Source organism: Topomyia yanbarensis, chromosome 3 (genome assembly GCF_030247195.1).
Source record: "Topomyia yanbarensis strain Yona2022 chromosome 3, ASM3024719v1, whole genome shotgun sequence".
NCBI lineage: Eukaryota > Metazoa > Arthropoda > Insecta > Diptera > Culicidae > Topomyia > Topomyia yanbarensis.
In genome coordinates this window covers 251643625-251661022 of record NC_080672.1, presented here as the reverse complement: position 1 = coordinate 251661022, position 17398 = coordinate 251643625, and the positions used below count along the sequence as shown (strand labels likewise).

Genomic DNA, 17398 nt, shown 5'->3' with positions numbered 1-17398 from the left:
AAATACGTTTGGCATAAGTACGTTGGGCATAAGTACGTTAGCCGTAATGGACGTTAGGCATAATGGACGTTAGGCATAATGGACGATTGGCATAATATACGTTAGGCATAATGGACGATTGGCATAATGTACGTTAGGCATAATGGACGATATGCATAATTCACAAAAATATAAAAGTAGTCGCAAGGCTTTCTTTATTGTAGAGATTTTAACCCTACGCTCGTTTTTTCGGACTAAAACTATGCCATGCCTTCGTATAGCTTTAACGAGAGACTGAAAAATGAAGAATAACATAGAATAAAAATATTTTTTTACCTTTTCCGTGGATGAACTAGATGCTATCTTCATTTAAGTGAACAGTTTTGGTTCAAGCTCATATCAAGGCTATTAAGTGTATTACCAATACAAATGCACCCAAATATTGAAAACTAAAGCAAAATAATGAACAAAAATTAAGTTTTGGGACCTATGGAAACATGCAGTATTGTGGACAGTATCACCATTAAGCTAAAGATGTTTCGTTTGTGACGATACTTTATTTGTTTCGGTAACTCGTCACAGTATTCGAAAAAGCTCTCCCTCGTATCAGACAATTTTCTTAGTTCTATCTTTGATGGCCTCAAGAATATAATCATTGAACTGAATAATCTGGGAGACAATCGATATAGAAGCAGCAAGATTCGTACATTCGTTAAATAAATGATAAAATGCATGATTCTTTCTTTCATGAGCTGTTCTTCAAAGCATATATTTTCTTCTTGGACAATTACACCATGCATGTATGTAAGAACTAATCTAAGTTCTTCATACCTTATTACAAATAAGATCGTCCATAAACAAGAGTGATGAGCCTATTTTATTCATTTGCATTGGTTGTATGTCGAGAAATCAACGCAAGCTGAGTTTCCGCATACAAAGCATTCGGACTGCTTCTTTTATTGGAGCAAAAGTTTTTTCAAGTACATGCAGCAGGATAAAATATTGATCGTGTTTGATCAGCTTCCAGAGTACACTCACAACATAAATCATGTTATTTCTACGTGAAAACATACATAAATTTAATCCACCCCACTTTTTACCTAAATAATACCGCCCCGTAAAATATACGTAGTGGCTCTCCCGGTAAAAGTTATGTGTTTTTAACATACCTACTAACATAAATTCACGTAAAAATTATATGAAGAAGAATACGACAAATACGTTAACCTAAACGTAACAACCACATGATACCCCACATAGATTTTAGGTTTATTATAATCATTCTAATCTAATTTTTTTCGAATATTTTACGTTCCAAATATAAAACGGGTTATTTTGATTTTTTTCAATTTTTAATATGCTAAATTTATCGCTCAAGGTGCTCTGTAAAGAAATTTACTTATATGGAACTTTTTACATTAAAATTTATAATATTGCTGCTGCCCCTGATGTTTTCTACTTCACCAAGTCCACACTAGTAAAAGGCCCTGAAATACAAAAAAAACAATCTCCACCGTGTAATTGAACAAAAAGCAAAACTTACGTTCGTAGTTGGTAAATCGATTGCCTTGTACGCAGCTCACCTGGGTTCGAATCTCAACCCCGCACATAAAGTTAGATGTTTCTTAAGAGATTTTTCTAACCCAAAGAAGCGAATGACCTTAACGTTAAAACCTCTGTAATCGAAATAAAAAAAAACTTACGTTGAAAAATTCAACAGAGTGGAATTTTTCATTTCTTCATGATTCACTGTCGCATCACTTAAAGGATATGTGTAAATTACATAGGTTCTACAGTATGTTAGATGTGGTTTACAGGAACTACGTGAAATTTATTCATTTACGTGAATAATCACTTAAAATCAGAGTGATTTATTTATTGAGTGTAATTCTACTAAAAATCATCAAGGCTCGTACTACTCGAGGCCATCACCACCGAAAAATAAATCCCTCTAAGTGATACAGAATAATTTATGCCTAACGTCCATTATGCCAATCGTCCATTATGCCTAACGTCATTATGCCAAACGTACGTATGCTAAACGTCCGTATGCCTAACGTATTTATTCTAAACGGGGTACACCCGATAAAAATGTGATATGATTCACGAATAACTTTCTAACGATTATATCAAACACAATAAGAGTTAAAAATATTCAAATTCATTGAATGAAAATTGATCATATTCAGCAGCATTCATCTTCAATATTCACAAATGTTAACGAAAACGTCAAATGCACCAGCCGCCTATTCATTCAATGCAGGTTTTAGTTCGTCTCCGAATATTGCACAAAGCGAACAAGCAAGAACGAATCAAACACATCAAAGTAGGCCCTGACACAAAAGAGTGATTATAATTATGGTTTAATATGCTTTACGAACTTTTGATAACATTTACCCACACATTTAGTGAGATGAATATTAGTGCACGATATTCAATTGAATGAATAACACGGATTCTTGAATGAATATTTTTTATATTCATCACGAGTCGCAACAGGTTCATTTTCAGCCGTCAAAAAATAGCTTCGATTATTTTTAACTCTGAACACAATAAACGTAAACTTTCTACTAGAACTATGAACTAAGTTCGCAAGCCATAGGAAATAAGAACATGCATAAAAGTAGAACACAATATCAATGATTTATCTATGTATTTATTGTTATTAAGTCAACAATGCTCGTTTTATTCAGATTATCTAGAACTAGAACAAATCTAATTATAAATGAAAGGTCAAACGGAGAAATGGAGAGCCGGAAAAATCACCCAGTAGCAGGATTCACACTTACAATCTCTTCGATATGCGCTATCCAGTTACACAAAAAAAGCTCCAACCCTTTGTACGGGGTTGAGAATCGAAACCAGGTGAGCTGGGGACGAGGCAATCGATTTTCCAACTACGCTATATCCGCCCCTAAAATTTATGTTGTAATGTAAACCCCTTTCAAAGTTTTTGGTTCTACAAACAACTATTCCTCGGATATACATAACAATCATCATTAGGTAATTAACGTGAACCTTGGAAATAAAACAAATGCTGTTTTCATAATCTTTTAGCAACGGTAAAATTTCTATTAAAAATCTTGTTTTGACTTAGCACAGCATGCAGCAAGATTTTTTAACGCCTAATACCTCCTCAGAAAACTCTGGTGATTCCAACTGAGCCATTTCAAAATGTGTTTTGCATTAAATCTGTTTGTTTACAGATTGAACTTCAGCCGCTTAAAAAACCTGGACGAATAACAAATATTGATTATTATTGATTTAATCCAAGATTACTCGAACAACATATATAAGATGAATCTTCCAGTGAAACTTATCAAGATTTTGAAAAGGTCACACCACCTTCCTCAGCTCGTTCCAACACTGAGATACTATTTTCGTGAATGTACTACGAATAGGTGCCGTATGGAAAATTTTCGTAAAATATACGCTTTTTTGTACATATGATGAATCTTCGTAGTTCTATGGAAATGTTTTTATTTTTATTATGATTTTTTTCGTCAAAACCACGACACGACTTTCGTAGGCTTATTACAAATCTGTTTTACTAATCAAATAAATTGTTTAATGAAATATGCGAAAGTTTTTCTAATATTTACAAGCATCTTTCGTAACATGAAACTCATATCATTTAACGAATTTATTCGTAAATCAGCTACGAATATGTTCATCGGCGGATACGGGCATTTTTCTGTATTGTAAATAGTTGGGTTTGTTCATTTCACATCCTAAAACAAGGCGACTTGATAAACGAAAATATTCGTAAATTCACATATTTCACGAAATTGATCTTCGAAGACGGAACTATTTTTCGTGACTGAATAGTGAATATTCGTGCAATACACAAACATTTTGTTCTATGAATGAAATGAAATCGTGCGAACACAAACATTTAGTAAATTAACTAATCGTTTTATTCCCGAAAAATTGTCTCGTGCAATGTACACTCAATATTTAAATTTATGAACATTTTCTGTGAGACATCAAGTCGCCATGTCTCACAGTGGTCCGAGGCCAGACAAAACCCATATTTCAAATATTGATATTTTTTTTATTTTTCCTAGGTTTCGAAGACATTGAATGCCACATTCTCAAAATTTTGTCACCATGAAGGAGAATTAGATTTATAATAGCAATTTAAATATCGCTGTGTCAGACAATTCCAATAAATTTTATTTTCCAAATCACAGTATGTATCTTCACTTTAAAAATATGCTGCTCTTTCAATTTCAATCCGATTTGAGCACAACTCGTTTCATTTTAAAGGGCATTTAAAGAACTTTGTTGATCATTTCAACAAGTTCGCCAAATTTGATTCTTACTATGTTTTATTATTACAAATATATATTAAGTGAGTTGATAGCAAAACCTTTTTTCTCAAATGTATTCTGCACAATCAGGTGAAATAGTTCGGAACGATCACTTATTTTACATTCTATGGGAAATTATCTCTACTTTCGAATTTAATGGTCTCGTTTTACCCCTTTTTGCTCGGAGGGGTTTAAAATCGATATTTTTAAATGTTTGCTGATATGGAGGAATATGGTAATTATGGTAACATAACAACTGAATAAAATGTAAACAAACACTTTTTGTAGAGATTGAAAGTAGTTTTATCCAAGTATTATGTTGTTATTGATATAGTTAATCAGTACAAAAAATTTTCATGAAAATGGTATTAAAGATTCGATAACACTGTATGGGAAAATTTATCCCATATTTTATAACTTTTGGCATTGGCGGGGACGCGCATAGCGTAGTTGGTAAATCGATTGCCTTGTACGCAGCTCACCTGGGTTCGATTCCCAACCCCGCACATGGGGTTAGAGATTTTTCCAGAAGAGATTTCTCTAACCCGAAAAGAGGCGAATGGCCGTAAAGTTAAAACCTCTATAATCAAAAATTAAAAAACAAACTTTTAACATTAAAAATGAGCTCAGCACTCCAAAATTACCTTAACATGTAATTTTCAGCCATATTGGGAAACATTTTTGATTTTGTCCGACTTTTTTTCGAAGACCCGCCAATGTGTGTCTTTAGGGCGTGAAATGAACGAAACCAACTATTCACAATGCACGAAAATGCTTCGTTGCAGAAAATGATGAATGATTTTTTTACATTGTATAATCATTTTTGTTTTATTTGCGAATTTATTTTATCAGTGAGCCCTTCCGCGAAACAATCACATTCGATGACGGCTGCTGCAAATTTGCAAGTCGCTCATTTGCTTCAGTAGACTGATTCTTAGCTGATCTCTGTTCAGAAACATAAGAAGGGTCGCATCAAACCGCTACCGGGCTTGGTTAGGACAGGTTTCATCAATTAACAATTTTATGCTATCTCGCTCAAACCATTTTCCTCGCTCGAATGAAAATGAATCTACAATGTTGCAAAGTGTTGTTCCTAGACCACGCACAAACGCTACCCTGCGTGGTAACCCTTTGGTGTTTGGATAGCTGAAGGTGAAGTATGTAGGTACATCGCCAAACGGCGAGGGTAGTACTATGGTTCGTCAAGAGCGGTGGCAGTAGATTTAAACTGCTCAGCAACAGCAATGGCGCTCTGACGCGTGATGCGCCGCGGGGGCGAGCGGCGTCAGTCGGAAAAGCAAACACCAAAAGTATTTGTTAATCATAAAAAGTGTATATTGCTCAAGTGCATTGAGAGGGAAAATGAGTAGAAGAGTGGATAAAACAACTGCTCGCGGCGAACTGCAATGCAATAGACGGACACAGGCTCGAGAAAATCACTCAGGTCAGACAGGTTTCTCGAGTGGGTGAGAGATAGAGGGAAAGACAGACACAATGCCACGGGCCGAACTCGGGCTAGTGGCAATTGGCAAAGCAGGCTGTATCATGACAGGAAAAACAATAAAAAATAAAAAGTGTTAATTGTTTTGTTTTGTTCGGCGTAATTCGTAAACACAATGGTACACATCAATGCTATCAAGATGAGAATTTTTCCTTCTGTGGTTTCAGTTTCAATTAAATAGGTTTTTCTTTTCTTTCATTCAATATTTGCAGAGCAACCCGTATGCTTTAAAAGAAAGTGGACCAACTAGTGATATGAGCGCGTGGACATCAGCGGGTCTGCAGCCAACGACCGGATACTACCCGTACGATCCGACACTGGCCGCCTATGGGTAAGCAACATTCACATCCTTTTATTCGATACAACCGTGTACAGCCCGGATGTGGCTCGACCTTAAAACTGCGGAAAGTCACGCCGTTCCGGAGCCGCCGAAATACACCCACATCCGAGTCCGTCTCTTCAATTGAATAACCCTCGGAAAATTGGCCTCCAAACACACTGCCAAGTAGTTACTTCCTTCCTATTCTTTATTACTATTACCGTTGCTCTCTTCGCTTTTGTATTTTTATCGCGTTTTATTGTGAGTAACCCGAAAGTGCCGATCCTACATCGGACGTTGATGTCGCTTTCCCATTTGGAAAGCGTGGCCCTACAAGGAAGGAAAAATCGGTGGCCTATAATTCATAAAAAACGGTTGTGGTGGTGGTTGGACCGCTTCCGTTCACATTTTTGCGGGACTATAGTGCTTCCCATGAAACAACAACAACGTAGGAAGCATGTTCTTTCGGGAGAAGATGATCTAGAAGGAAGGGGAAAATAGCTCTTGCATGACCTATAGCAATTTTTTGGATATTGACGCCTCTCTGTGACCAATAACCATCCCGAATAGTAAGCTGTGGAAATGGAGAACAGTTCTGGGCTAATATTTATACACTTTGTTTACTTGAAACGATGTATAGGTAAATGGTTGCTTTGATCAGTTCTTTTTTGTTCGGATGACTTTTCCTATCGGTTAAGACACAGTATCATTGAAAGCTGTTGTTTTTGATATTTTATATTTTGATATTTTATAATGAGCGCAAATACTACCATTGTTTCAACATTGTTTGGGGTAAACTTCTTGTAATAGAATTACAATAAAACTTAAGCTTGTCATAAATTTTACTATCCAGCGAAAAATGATACAGCAAATTCATACTAATGTTTATGTTTCTGAGGAAAAACAACGATTTTTTTAATGTACTGTCACAGTGAAAATTATGATTTTATTTCTCTACATTTCTATGCGGGTATACATATCGTAATTTAGTTATTTTGACGGTTGATAACACATTCGACTAGCCTACTTCATTCCACTCGTATATTTTCGAGCCTTTATCTCGCATTTATAGCTTCATCTCATAATAAAATGTCTCTCAATAAGGAAACAAAAATAAATAAAATGAAAACGATTCAAGATCCTATGAAAAATTCACAAACTTTCACTCCAACCCTACGCGACGTGGGTTGATTTGTCGACCCTTGACAACCCCAAACGCATACCATTTACTCCCTCTTCGACGCGGTAAAAAGTTTGTGTGGTAAACGCGACGGTGATCGAAGCAACCGGTGCCATTCCCCTGAGTATACCAGAGAATGTCCTTCTCGGGGACTAAGCTAGCTTCCGATTCGATAAAAAAAAAACAGGAATCGATTCTATCAATATAGCCTTACCGAGAACATCTTTTCCAGCTGAAACTGAACCAGATGCTCGGAAAGTGTGAGTTCGTGGAGATAGCACCACGCGTACGCTTCAGCTCACGTCGAAAATAAACTCACGCCAAAAAGGAAAATTGTACGGTTTTTGACTGGCTCCAGGAAAATAGATTTTCAGTCAAGTGCAACTAGGTGGGTTTTTTTTCTGTATCCCTCTAGTTTCACCATATACCTAGTAGTCGTTTTTCATACCAAGAAAGAAGAATAGATGGATGGAAATCAGGTGGATTCGATATTTGAGAAATCATGGTGGAAAGAATGCAAAATCTGACAAATTATCAATGCTCGGAAGGATGATGGATTGAGCATCCGGCACACGCCGGAAAGCTACTTCAATGTTAAAAAAATGAATGAATGCGAATCGTTATGCTGTTGGCACGCAAAATACCCACATAAAAGTTGATAAATTTCACATTTCCTCCGTGGCCGCCTCACGCGGGACCTGTTGTGGAAAAAAAGAACAGGGAACGATAGCATCAGTTTCCAGATTCACAGCCTCCTTCGACGATGATTGGAAACGAAATTGATGGTGCTCCTTCCAATGTTCGGCCGCCTTTGATTCCCACACATATCCAAGAGCGGAGCGTAGTCATCGTTCCGTGATTTAGTACGTGGAATATGCTGGCAAATGTTCGCTTGTTTATTCTGCTTGGTTCTTTTTTCATAGTTCCGCAAGGAGGGTAACTTGGCTCCTTGGTTTCCTGTTGTTTGCGGGGAGTCAATCAAATCGTAGTGGGTTAAGTTAATAAGAATGAAAATCGATTTGTGGGGTTGGAAAAAGTGCTCATGAATAGACTTTCAGAGTGATAAATCAGTTTTGTGGGTTCCCTTGCGTTGTACAGAGCACGAGTTTTAGTCTTCAAACTTTCCGGTTGAAGTTGAATATTATTTTATACGTAAACTGTGTCTTTTGTTGATATGTTTGTGTGCTTTTTTAAACTATTAAGTTTACCGTTGTCTTCGCTAGTTGGAAGCATCCGGTATGATCGGGCATTGATTTTTCAATTTTTTTTTTCGTTCTTAAAGCTTCACATTGCGCCAAAAATCAAAATGAGCTTAAATACTAAATGTCACATCGCTCGGACAATATTTTACTCCCACTCACCTTGATTAAAGTTTGTATCGCTTACACTATGAAAAATAATGAAGGAAAATGCATGAAATGCCATCTATAACATTAAATCTCCCTTTTGGAAAATTATAGTTCATACCTAGTTGTAAAGAAAATAATCATAGTATTTGATGGAAATATTTTCGTTTCAGAAAAAAATAATCAGAAGATGAGGTTTTAGAATGTTTTGTCCCAAAAACCCTACTTGCCTGCTACCATCTCAACATACGTCGTTTAGTTTCCAGCCAGCAAGGCGTACATGATAAACTTTCGACCATCGATATTACAAAAGGCGCAGCACCGTCTTTCATCAAAAATTTTGCGGCTCTCCTCTAGTTTCCAGTATCCTTCAACTTCAACCTATCTCTCAGTGGAGGTCTTTTCCGGATGCTTGCAACATCGCTGCAATAACTTCGATCCACAGAAGCGGTAGTGTTCACGACGGTATTTCACGTTCTTTAATGTTGTCCCAAAAATACTCGAAAGAATGTTCTTGCTGTAGCAAAATTAAAACGTTTCGGGCAGCCAGACTGACTGACGTAGTGGATCTGTAGTTACCTGACAGGTTGCAGTGCTTTTATTTGGCGTAGATATCCACATCTTTCGACAAATTTTCGGGTCTGCCACAAGGGTATCAGTTAGGTCCATTAGTATTCGTGTTATTCATCAACGCTTTCCAATTTGATATCGACCTGATTACGAGGTGGTGTGCAATCAACGGGATGGAAGTTAACACAGACAAATGCAATGTTATCACCTTCTAACGATTACGAGTTGTTGTTCGCCGCCTAATTAACTTGATGGGAAAAGCAAATACGTTCGAATCATGCTGATCTTCAATTACAACCAGGATTTTACTCGGTGGCGAGGGGGTGCTTAAAAAATTATTACGTAAATGTATTAATTCCGATGACTTTAGATAATTACTAGAAGTTCATAGTGAAAACAATTCCCAATCTAAGACAATATAGAAACTAAAAATCCTAAAAATATGTGTTCTGGTATAGTATATCGACGAATTATTAAAGTTGAATTTGAAATATAAATTTCAATGATTTAATCTTCTAAAAAAGCTGCTCAGAATTTATTCTATTAAAAAAACTGCCCAGAAATCGTTCACAAATCGAACGAACACTGATTATTGATTACATTTGATTGTTTTAAAAGAATTTGAGAAACAGTTTCGATTAAAGCTGTTACACCTAACGCATCTGTCTTACGGATAATAAAGACGTAAGGGTTCTTCAAAAAGGAGAGGATCGTTGCACAATTTTGAAAGGACTCGAGTTGTGTGTATATAAAAGATAAAAGTGTTGCTCTTAAGGTGATTGGAATTGATTTATCATTTTTGCTCCCGTTTCTCCGTGATTTCTGGCCATTTCCCTTTCATTTTATTCCATTATGAACAAAAATAGGACGTAAGACTGTCACATACTGAAAATATAAAATTGAAACAATAAACCCACCTTAGTGACTTCTCGATTCAACCAGTTGCACCATGTTAGTTGCTCTTCGTTATTATCTATTGATGTCCGTTCGCTGAATCGTTACGACGGTTTTGAACTCGCATGGACATTAAATGGAAACCATAGAAAGTGACTAAAATGCTACAGCTGGTTGCAATGAAAATGAGTGTCAATTGAAATTCCTTAGCATTAAAATAACGGGAAAACAAAAACGGTCATCTCGACTACATTGTCATCTGCAAATTTGAATGTTTTGTTTGCCTAGTACTTTTGAGTTAGACCACGCAGTTCTGACATCCGAGATTTGTTAAACGGGGTAGTTACTAGCGATAAAATGCTCATTTTTAGAGAATTTAATTCCTCAGTCTTCTATAAAACTTCTACTGACTGCGTTAGCCTAGAGGAACCGAGGGTTTTTTTATATTTTCCTGATGTAACTAATAAAATTTATAAGTCAAATTTTGAAACTTGTCCGGCAGATCTTGTGCGAGCGACTAGTGATTGCGGGTGGTAATATTTTTCCCTCGCCAAAAGCATCATTGCGGTCGTTTATTTATATCTCGTACGCTTCCGTGTCATCATCGTGGTTACTGCCTTCATATTCGTGAATATCTGTTTGTTCTTGTTTTTCCCCTTACGGGTCACGAGTGCGAACTTCCTCGATGACGGTGCTGATTGCTGATTTTGAGATACTTGACGCAGCTTTTATCATTAGTATTACCTGAACAGCCCCCACAAATATGGCCATTGTTTGTGATTCCGGTATGGTAGTGGATGTGCAAAGATGAAGTGTATGTAATGATACTATCGCATTATGTTTTGTACGTGCAGTGACAGGTAGGAGGAAGCGGGAAGGTCTACCCGGATTTTTACCCCAAAACACCATTCGAAATACCGGGAAATTGTTCCTAGATGTATCTTTCGTGAAGAATTTCATTTCTTCCAAATATGACTTAAATCTTTTATTTATTATGATCACGGTGCAAGTAAATAGTATCACATCTTGTAGCCGCAATGACTGAACAAGCTTCGTAAAACCCGCTTCAAATACATTCGAATATAAAAACCGGATATAAATGGCAAGCATAAAAACCTGATTGGGACTTTTCTTTGTAAGAGTCGAATAAAACAACCAGAAAAAAATATATCCGATTCTTAAAAAGTAGTATCTGTTAGCGGACTTTTAATCTCGAACACCACGATATACGGATGCTCCTGCGAACGATTTGTTTATTTTTAACCGATTTTTATACTGAGGGTTAATCCTTGACGAGTTTTGCGGTTGAACATGTTTTAAGCGATTCTTATACTTAAGGATCACTGTCCGGTTTTTACGCTTGAAGTTTATTTCCGATTTTTATATTCTAATATATTTTAAACGGATTATACGAAGCATGTTCTGTTTTTGCGACTTTCGTTTTCGGTCGCTCGTATATTAGGATCTTCACTAGAGCGTTGTCACCCACAATAACTTGTTGCAAGTGGTTACGAAAAATGACTGGCTTGGTAGAACTCTATAAAGGCGTTTTCCGTAATACCACCCTTCATTTTTACCATCAGCAAATATTTCATATCACGAATTTTCGGTATTATGCGAAAAGGCCGGAAATGAATAGCTTTCATATTTGGCTGTAGCACTTCTTTCTTCTGCAATTAACTCATCTCGACAGATTACCACATTAAAGCAAAGGAACATAATGATAGTAACTGTTTCTATCGTTCAGTTTGCACTGATCAGAGTTAAAGTGTAAACCAAGCGTCGGATAGCCACCATTTATCGTCAACTGCCATTCAAGGTCATTCTAAAAGTCAATGCTGATCCGAACATATTGGATTATGATTTGACGAAAAAACTGAATGCTAACCGCTGTGCTGTGCGGCAAATTCATCCCTGAGAAGGCTATAAATACTATCGAGAAAGAATGCAACCCAATCGATGGCTCAAGCAACATACAGTGTCCACCGCTCCGTCCCCCGGCAATATGAATCGAAAATTTAAGATGAAAGAAGCGACATTGGTCAGACGAAGAATTGGCGAAATCAGTTAGCCAATACCGTAACTAAAGAGTGTGCGCCGGATGATGTTGCCGTTCAACGAAAAAGTCCGGAAATTTCTTCGAAAAAAATGATAACTGTTTTATTTCAGTTATTTTCATGAAATAAAATGTTATTACATTTGTTTCTTCATCATAAAATTTGAAGATTGAAGGAACGGTGGAAATATACAAGTATTCGAAGGTACCCAAACCTTTATAACTCCTGAAAAGTATATTATATCAACACACAATTGCGCGAATCCTCCCTTTATTAGTATACCAATCGTTGTTTACTTTCTGAAAAAAATATAAAACAATTGACATTGACGTTTCTATCAGTTTCCCATTAGCGCATTGAGCCATCGCCTTCAAACCATTTTCCCCGTCAAAACATGCGAACAATCGTTCACACAACCAGTTTCATGGCTGGCTTAATTCGCAGGTATCACAATTTCACGCTTGTCTGGACGAATGGGCAGTTTGATGGCTGCTGGCACTACTGCATACCGCATCTCCGCCATTAGCAGCAGGGCTGTCAAATTTGGCCCACCACGCACGCAATTCGCATGTTTTTCAACGCATTCTCCGCCGCAGCGCTGAGGTGAACCTTGTGTGTAACCCTGGCGCTTTCAACAAGTTGCAGTTTCATGGCAACACAAAGTAAGATATATTGTATTGGGAAATTCGAAGACTGGAGCTGATCCTACAAAGCAATACCCTAACGCCGTGTCAGTTGCGTACTCTAAAAAACACAATAGGAATTTTGCAACAAAAGCACACCCACACCATCAGGCCCGTGCGGATCAAACAGTTTAAACTATCAGGCACGAAAATAAAAGTTTAATGAATCGTTAAAACATTTACCAGCTGTAAATGCTGTGCGATATAAATTATCGCACATTAATTAGCTAGTCGAGCGGGATTTAATGAGAAAGCAAACGAAGCCTACTATGCTCATCGCAGGGAAAAAGATAAGACCACTTCACCACCGCCAGCACACCCTCTGCATAAAGTAGCATGCATGGTTCGATTAATTGGCATGCGCTTCGACTTAGCCACTTTGTCTTGAAATGAATAATAAATAAATAGCTTTGAAAGTGAAATGTTTTTTAGCTTAAACTGCAAAAATATCGCTCCTCCCTTGTGTTCCGACCACCAAGACAGAGTGAGAAAGAGTGCAGCAAAAATTTCACACCTGCTTACATTTCATTAGGCTCGAGTGCTGCTTTGTTAAAATGTCTGACAAAAAGGCCACTAACAAGTGAGCAGTTTCTGGTGCCAAGATGCAGATGCAGTGTAATACAAGTAGACATTTGAGCCGGTGTGTATTGTATTTCAAGCATTTGGCCTGTGTTAAGCCAAAGAGAACCAAGAGCCATTTTGAAGTGCATGCTTTAGAATCGCTGTAGCATCCAATGTAACACTAGGAACTTCAATATCTATTATTTTTTGGGAACTCAAATAACTAACGAAAGCAAGTAAGTGTTCTTTAACTTTTATGTGAATGCTAAGTCAGCGCAAAATGAATTTTGGCACGAAAAATACAAGAAAAAAATTATGGCGCTCAGTTCGGTTTGGCTTAACGCAGGCCATTTGATGAACATGTTCTGATGCGTTAATTAATTGTGAGGAAGTTTTTCTGTCCCATCAGTGTCTCTCTAAGGTTTTACCCGATACTGAACCATACTGAGTGTATAGCCCTAATGTGACGTAACCCCTGAGTACTGGCCTGGGCTTATTCGAAACAGATTGACGCAGTCTACTATGCGTTGGGTACACTGAAAATTTGTAAAAAAATCAAACAAAGTGAAGTGATGTGATGTGGAAGCAAAAAAAAAATAGAAAAGAAAATTAAAACAGAACATATAATTAAACATTATTATAAATTGCACTGCGTGAACATGAATATCTCATGTTTTGATTATTAGCATATAAATACAAACATTCCGTTTACTGTGCCTCGGCTCGGTGCGTCGTCGTCGCCGTCGTTGTCCTCATCCTCGTGAATTGGCAGACAGCATGTACTGGGTATTTGAGAGTAAAGACTGGGAGCCATAATCAGCGAAATTATGTATATAAAATGCGGCTCGCCGAGTGAACATCGAGCCCAGTGACGGCAGAGCAGAATGGCAATAGAACTAATTATATGCACTTTTAGTGTTTAATTATATGATGATGATCTGCGCTTTGCTCTCCATCGACAAAACGCATAGTCAGTGCATGTTCTCGGTTGGTTCTGAGCGTGAGCATATGTGAGTCTATCTGTTCGACTATTACATCGAGACAGAAGAACAATCAGATGGCAGTGCTGTAGTCCAACTGAAATCAGTCTAAATACATTTAGGCAACATTTTGCAGAATTCCTGGCGTTTTGTAGATTTTGGATCCATAGTTTTTTTTACAAGAAGAACAAAGATTTGGATGAGTTCAACCCTGGGATCTCAGTCTGTCAATTGTAATTCAGGTGCTTTTTCCTGCCAATTGTTTTAACACTACATCGCATCACACCTTTTCACCACACACTGTTCGAGAAGCTTTAATAACTGTAATATAACTCGTCGTTCGTAAACAATACCAGTATTGTTATCGTAGTCTGAAGCGGGAATGTGCGAACGTGACAGTAAGTTTCCGAGTGCCATTTGCCCTACTCCATTGTACTAATTAGTCGAGTTAGCGACAGATATGACTTTTGTGATTCGTGTGATACGCGGATTAAGCCCTGTGTGTGATGATCGCGCGTGTATCGCTTCGTTGGTGGGCTCTTTCCACGGAAGAATCACTCAATGTAGTGGAGTTTACAGCTGTCAACACTTGACGGTATAAATGTGACCCCCTGTACCGATTCGGGTGAACCAGTTTAAATCATAAAACCAAAACTATCATAAATCTATGGCACCACCGCCTACTGCGTTCAGTTCTAACTAGTCCGAGCAATGCCAGGTGCCGTTGTTGTGTCAACGTAGTCTTTTTTCCACGCATTCATTCTATCCAGTTGACATGCAACGGCTCGTGATGCGTTACTATCAATTACAGTGTCGCTTCTGTTTTCGGAACAGTGCGATGGCGGCGAGAATTGCCGCCACAAATCATGTAGCAGTAAAGTTTTATTGGCGGAAAAACAGTGGTTCATTGTTAGGTACACGATATGAATATTTTAGCACTAGCAGTTCAATAAATCAAGGGACGTAAATCCGATTTTCCATATGATTTTCCCGGTGGAAAGTTCGGATTTACCTGTGCCTGCCTAAGATCGTGAAACGCTCGCCGAGTGAGGGTCAAACGAGTGGAAATAACGACCAATCAATGCAAATGGCCTCTCGGGTGCGTGTTTCTTGGGGAAGAGGGTGTTTCAAAAGGGCCATTATTCCTAACAGTCTCCACTTCCCTATGCACTGATAAGGGAGGCAGAGGAAGAAACACACTAACTAGCACGGATGAAATTCTCTCTTTGTGTGTGTGTTTTTTTTAATATAGTATTTGAATAGCTATCGTTCCGTAACTGCTGTCAGCCTGAATCAAATTCCGTATCTAACGTCTGATAATCTGTAGATATTTTGCAACTACATCGTAAAGTCTTCTCAAACACCTACGAAAAACGGTAATGATCCAAACGTTAGATCATTGCCATTTAGCGCCACCATTAATTTAAATTTATTAGTTTGCATTGCAACCGTCAATTTGCCTCTTGATTTTCTTAATCCTTAGTGAGAAGGAGCAAGACACCGCCCGCCGAAAACGTGCAAAACTTTGACTTCCTTGAAACGCGCAAAAACGCAGCTCTTAAACAAGATTAATTGATTTTTGATTTGTGCTTAACTCTGCCAGGTAAAAACAAATTTATGTAAAAAAAACTTTTCGTTTTGCTTCTGTCAAGCCTGGGGCCGTGTTCATAGATTAATCTGGTGCGATTACATTTCCACCCCACACAGGAGAACAAGTTTTTTTTGCTTCGTTCTTTACCCAGTTCAATGAAAGAAGTACCGGAAAATCAACTGTGACATTGCATGAGCACGTCGTATTTACGATTATTCGATAAGTTTTCGTTTTGCCAGAGTTCCGTTTTCTTCCTCCTCGAGCTGCATTCGAATATTATTACTCTTCCCTTCCCAGCGCCAATAATTTATTCCTGATGGGCATACGACGGAACGGCCTGTTCGGCGCGCCATCGATACCGATAACGATATCGATGGCGACACTGGCCAAAACTAGGACCGTCTTCGCGAGTGTGTTATTGGATTTTATCCTTCCTCTTTTCTTCTCGCCAAATTCCGAGACAAGCACGCATTTATCATTTTCCTCCCAGCGTAAGTGAGCATAATGTTATTCTGTATTATCATTAAATTTAATCGATTAGGCGCCGCCATTTTGTTTCACATGCATAAATTGAATAAATTTAAAGTGATACCAGACGAAACGAAACGACAGAACGGACGGCCGCAGGCAGTTGCATAGCATAGCAGGCCATGGAGCAGACGAGAGAAGAACAGTATAGGCCATGAGATAAAATTGCGCTGATGAAAATGTTTCATGTGCAGTGCTTTAATGTGTTGTGTACAGTAGATGTATCATTCCCCCCATGTGGAAGCAATAGCAATGTGAGCAGGGGACATGCAAAACCGGCACACACTCTCACGTGTTAACCGAGTGGTTCAAGCTAGCTGTCTGCAGTAGTGGAAATTCCAACGTCACACAACGAGGACCGAGAGTGAGAATGGGAAACTCGATGGTAATACGAAAGCGGGTGAAAATTCAGAAAAAGGAAAAATTTAAATTTTCCATGTTTTATCACGTCTTACGATATGCTTTTCGGTTTTGTAGTACACTTTACCAACTCCCTTCTAGGCCCTTACCCTGTGGAATCATCACCCGGCTGTTTGTTCCGATCGGCGAAGAGCAAGAGTAGAAGATTTGTCGCTTGACTCGATGGCCTGCTCGCAATTCCGAATCACAATAGCTCCATAAATGCGCATGACCATTTTATAACAAATTCTAGGATGTCGCCGTCCCATTCACTCGTACACTCGTACACTTCCGTTCGGTCCCGGGTGACCAATTTGGCAGAGAGAGAGAGTCTACCTTGTCAGTCACTCCTTCAACCGGCCAGCAGGCTGTCCCCCGCCTGGCCGGAACACGACAATATGTTGGGACAGTGAGCTTTCGAGGCCTGTTGGTCGGTAAACAGTTTCGAACGACGACGGCGTCGACAACGACGACGACGGTGTCGTGTGTGCATCCCA

At 38.3% G+C, this 17398-nt stretch overlaps 1 protein-coding gene across 2 annotated transcripts in view; it reads left to right on the top strand.

Moving 5' to 3' along the window:
• Positions 1-17398, top strand: part of LOC131693507 (homeobox protein araucan) — a 225744-nt gene that overhangs the window by 166359 nt on the left and 41987 nt on the right. For both annotated transcript variants that reach the window (XM_058981374.1, XM_058981375.1), the window contains one exon: positions 6006-6124. In XM_058981374.1, coding sequence (XP_058837357.1) covers positions 6006-6124 — 119 coding nt within the window. The remainder of the gene's footprint in view (positions 1-6005; positions 6125-17398) is intronic.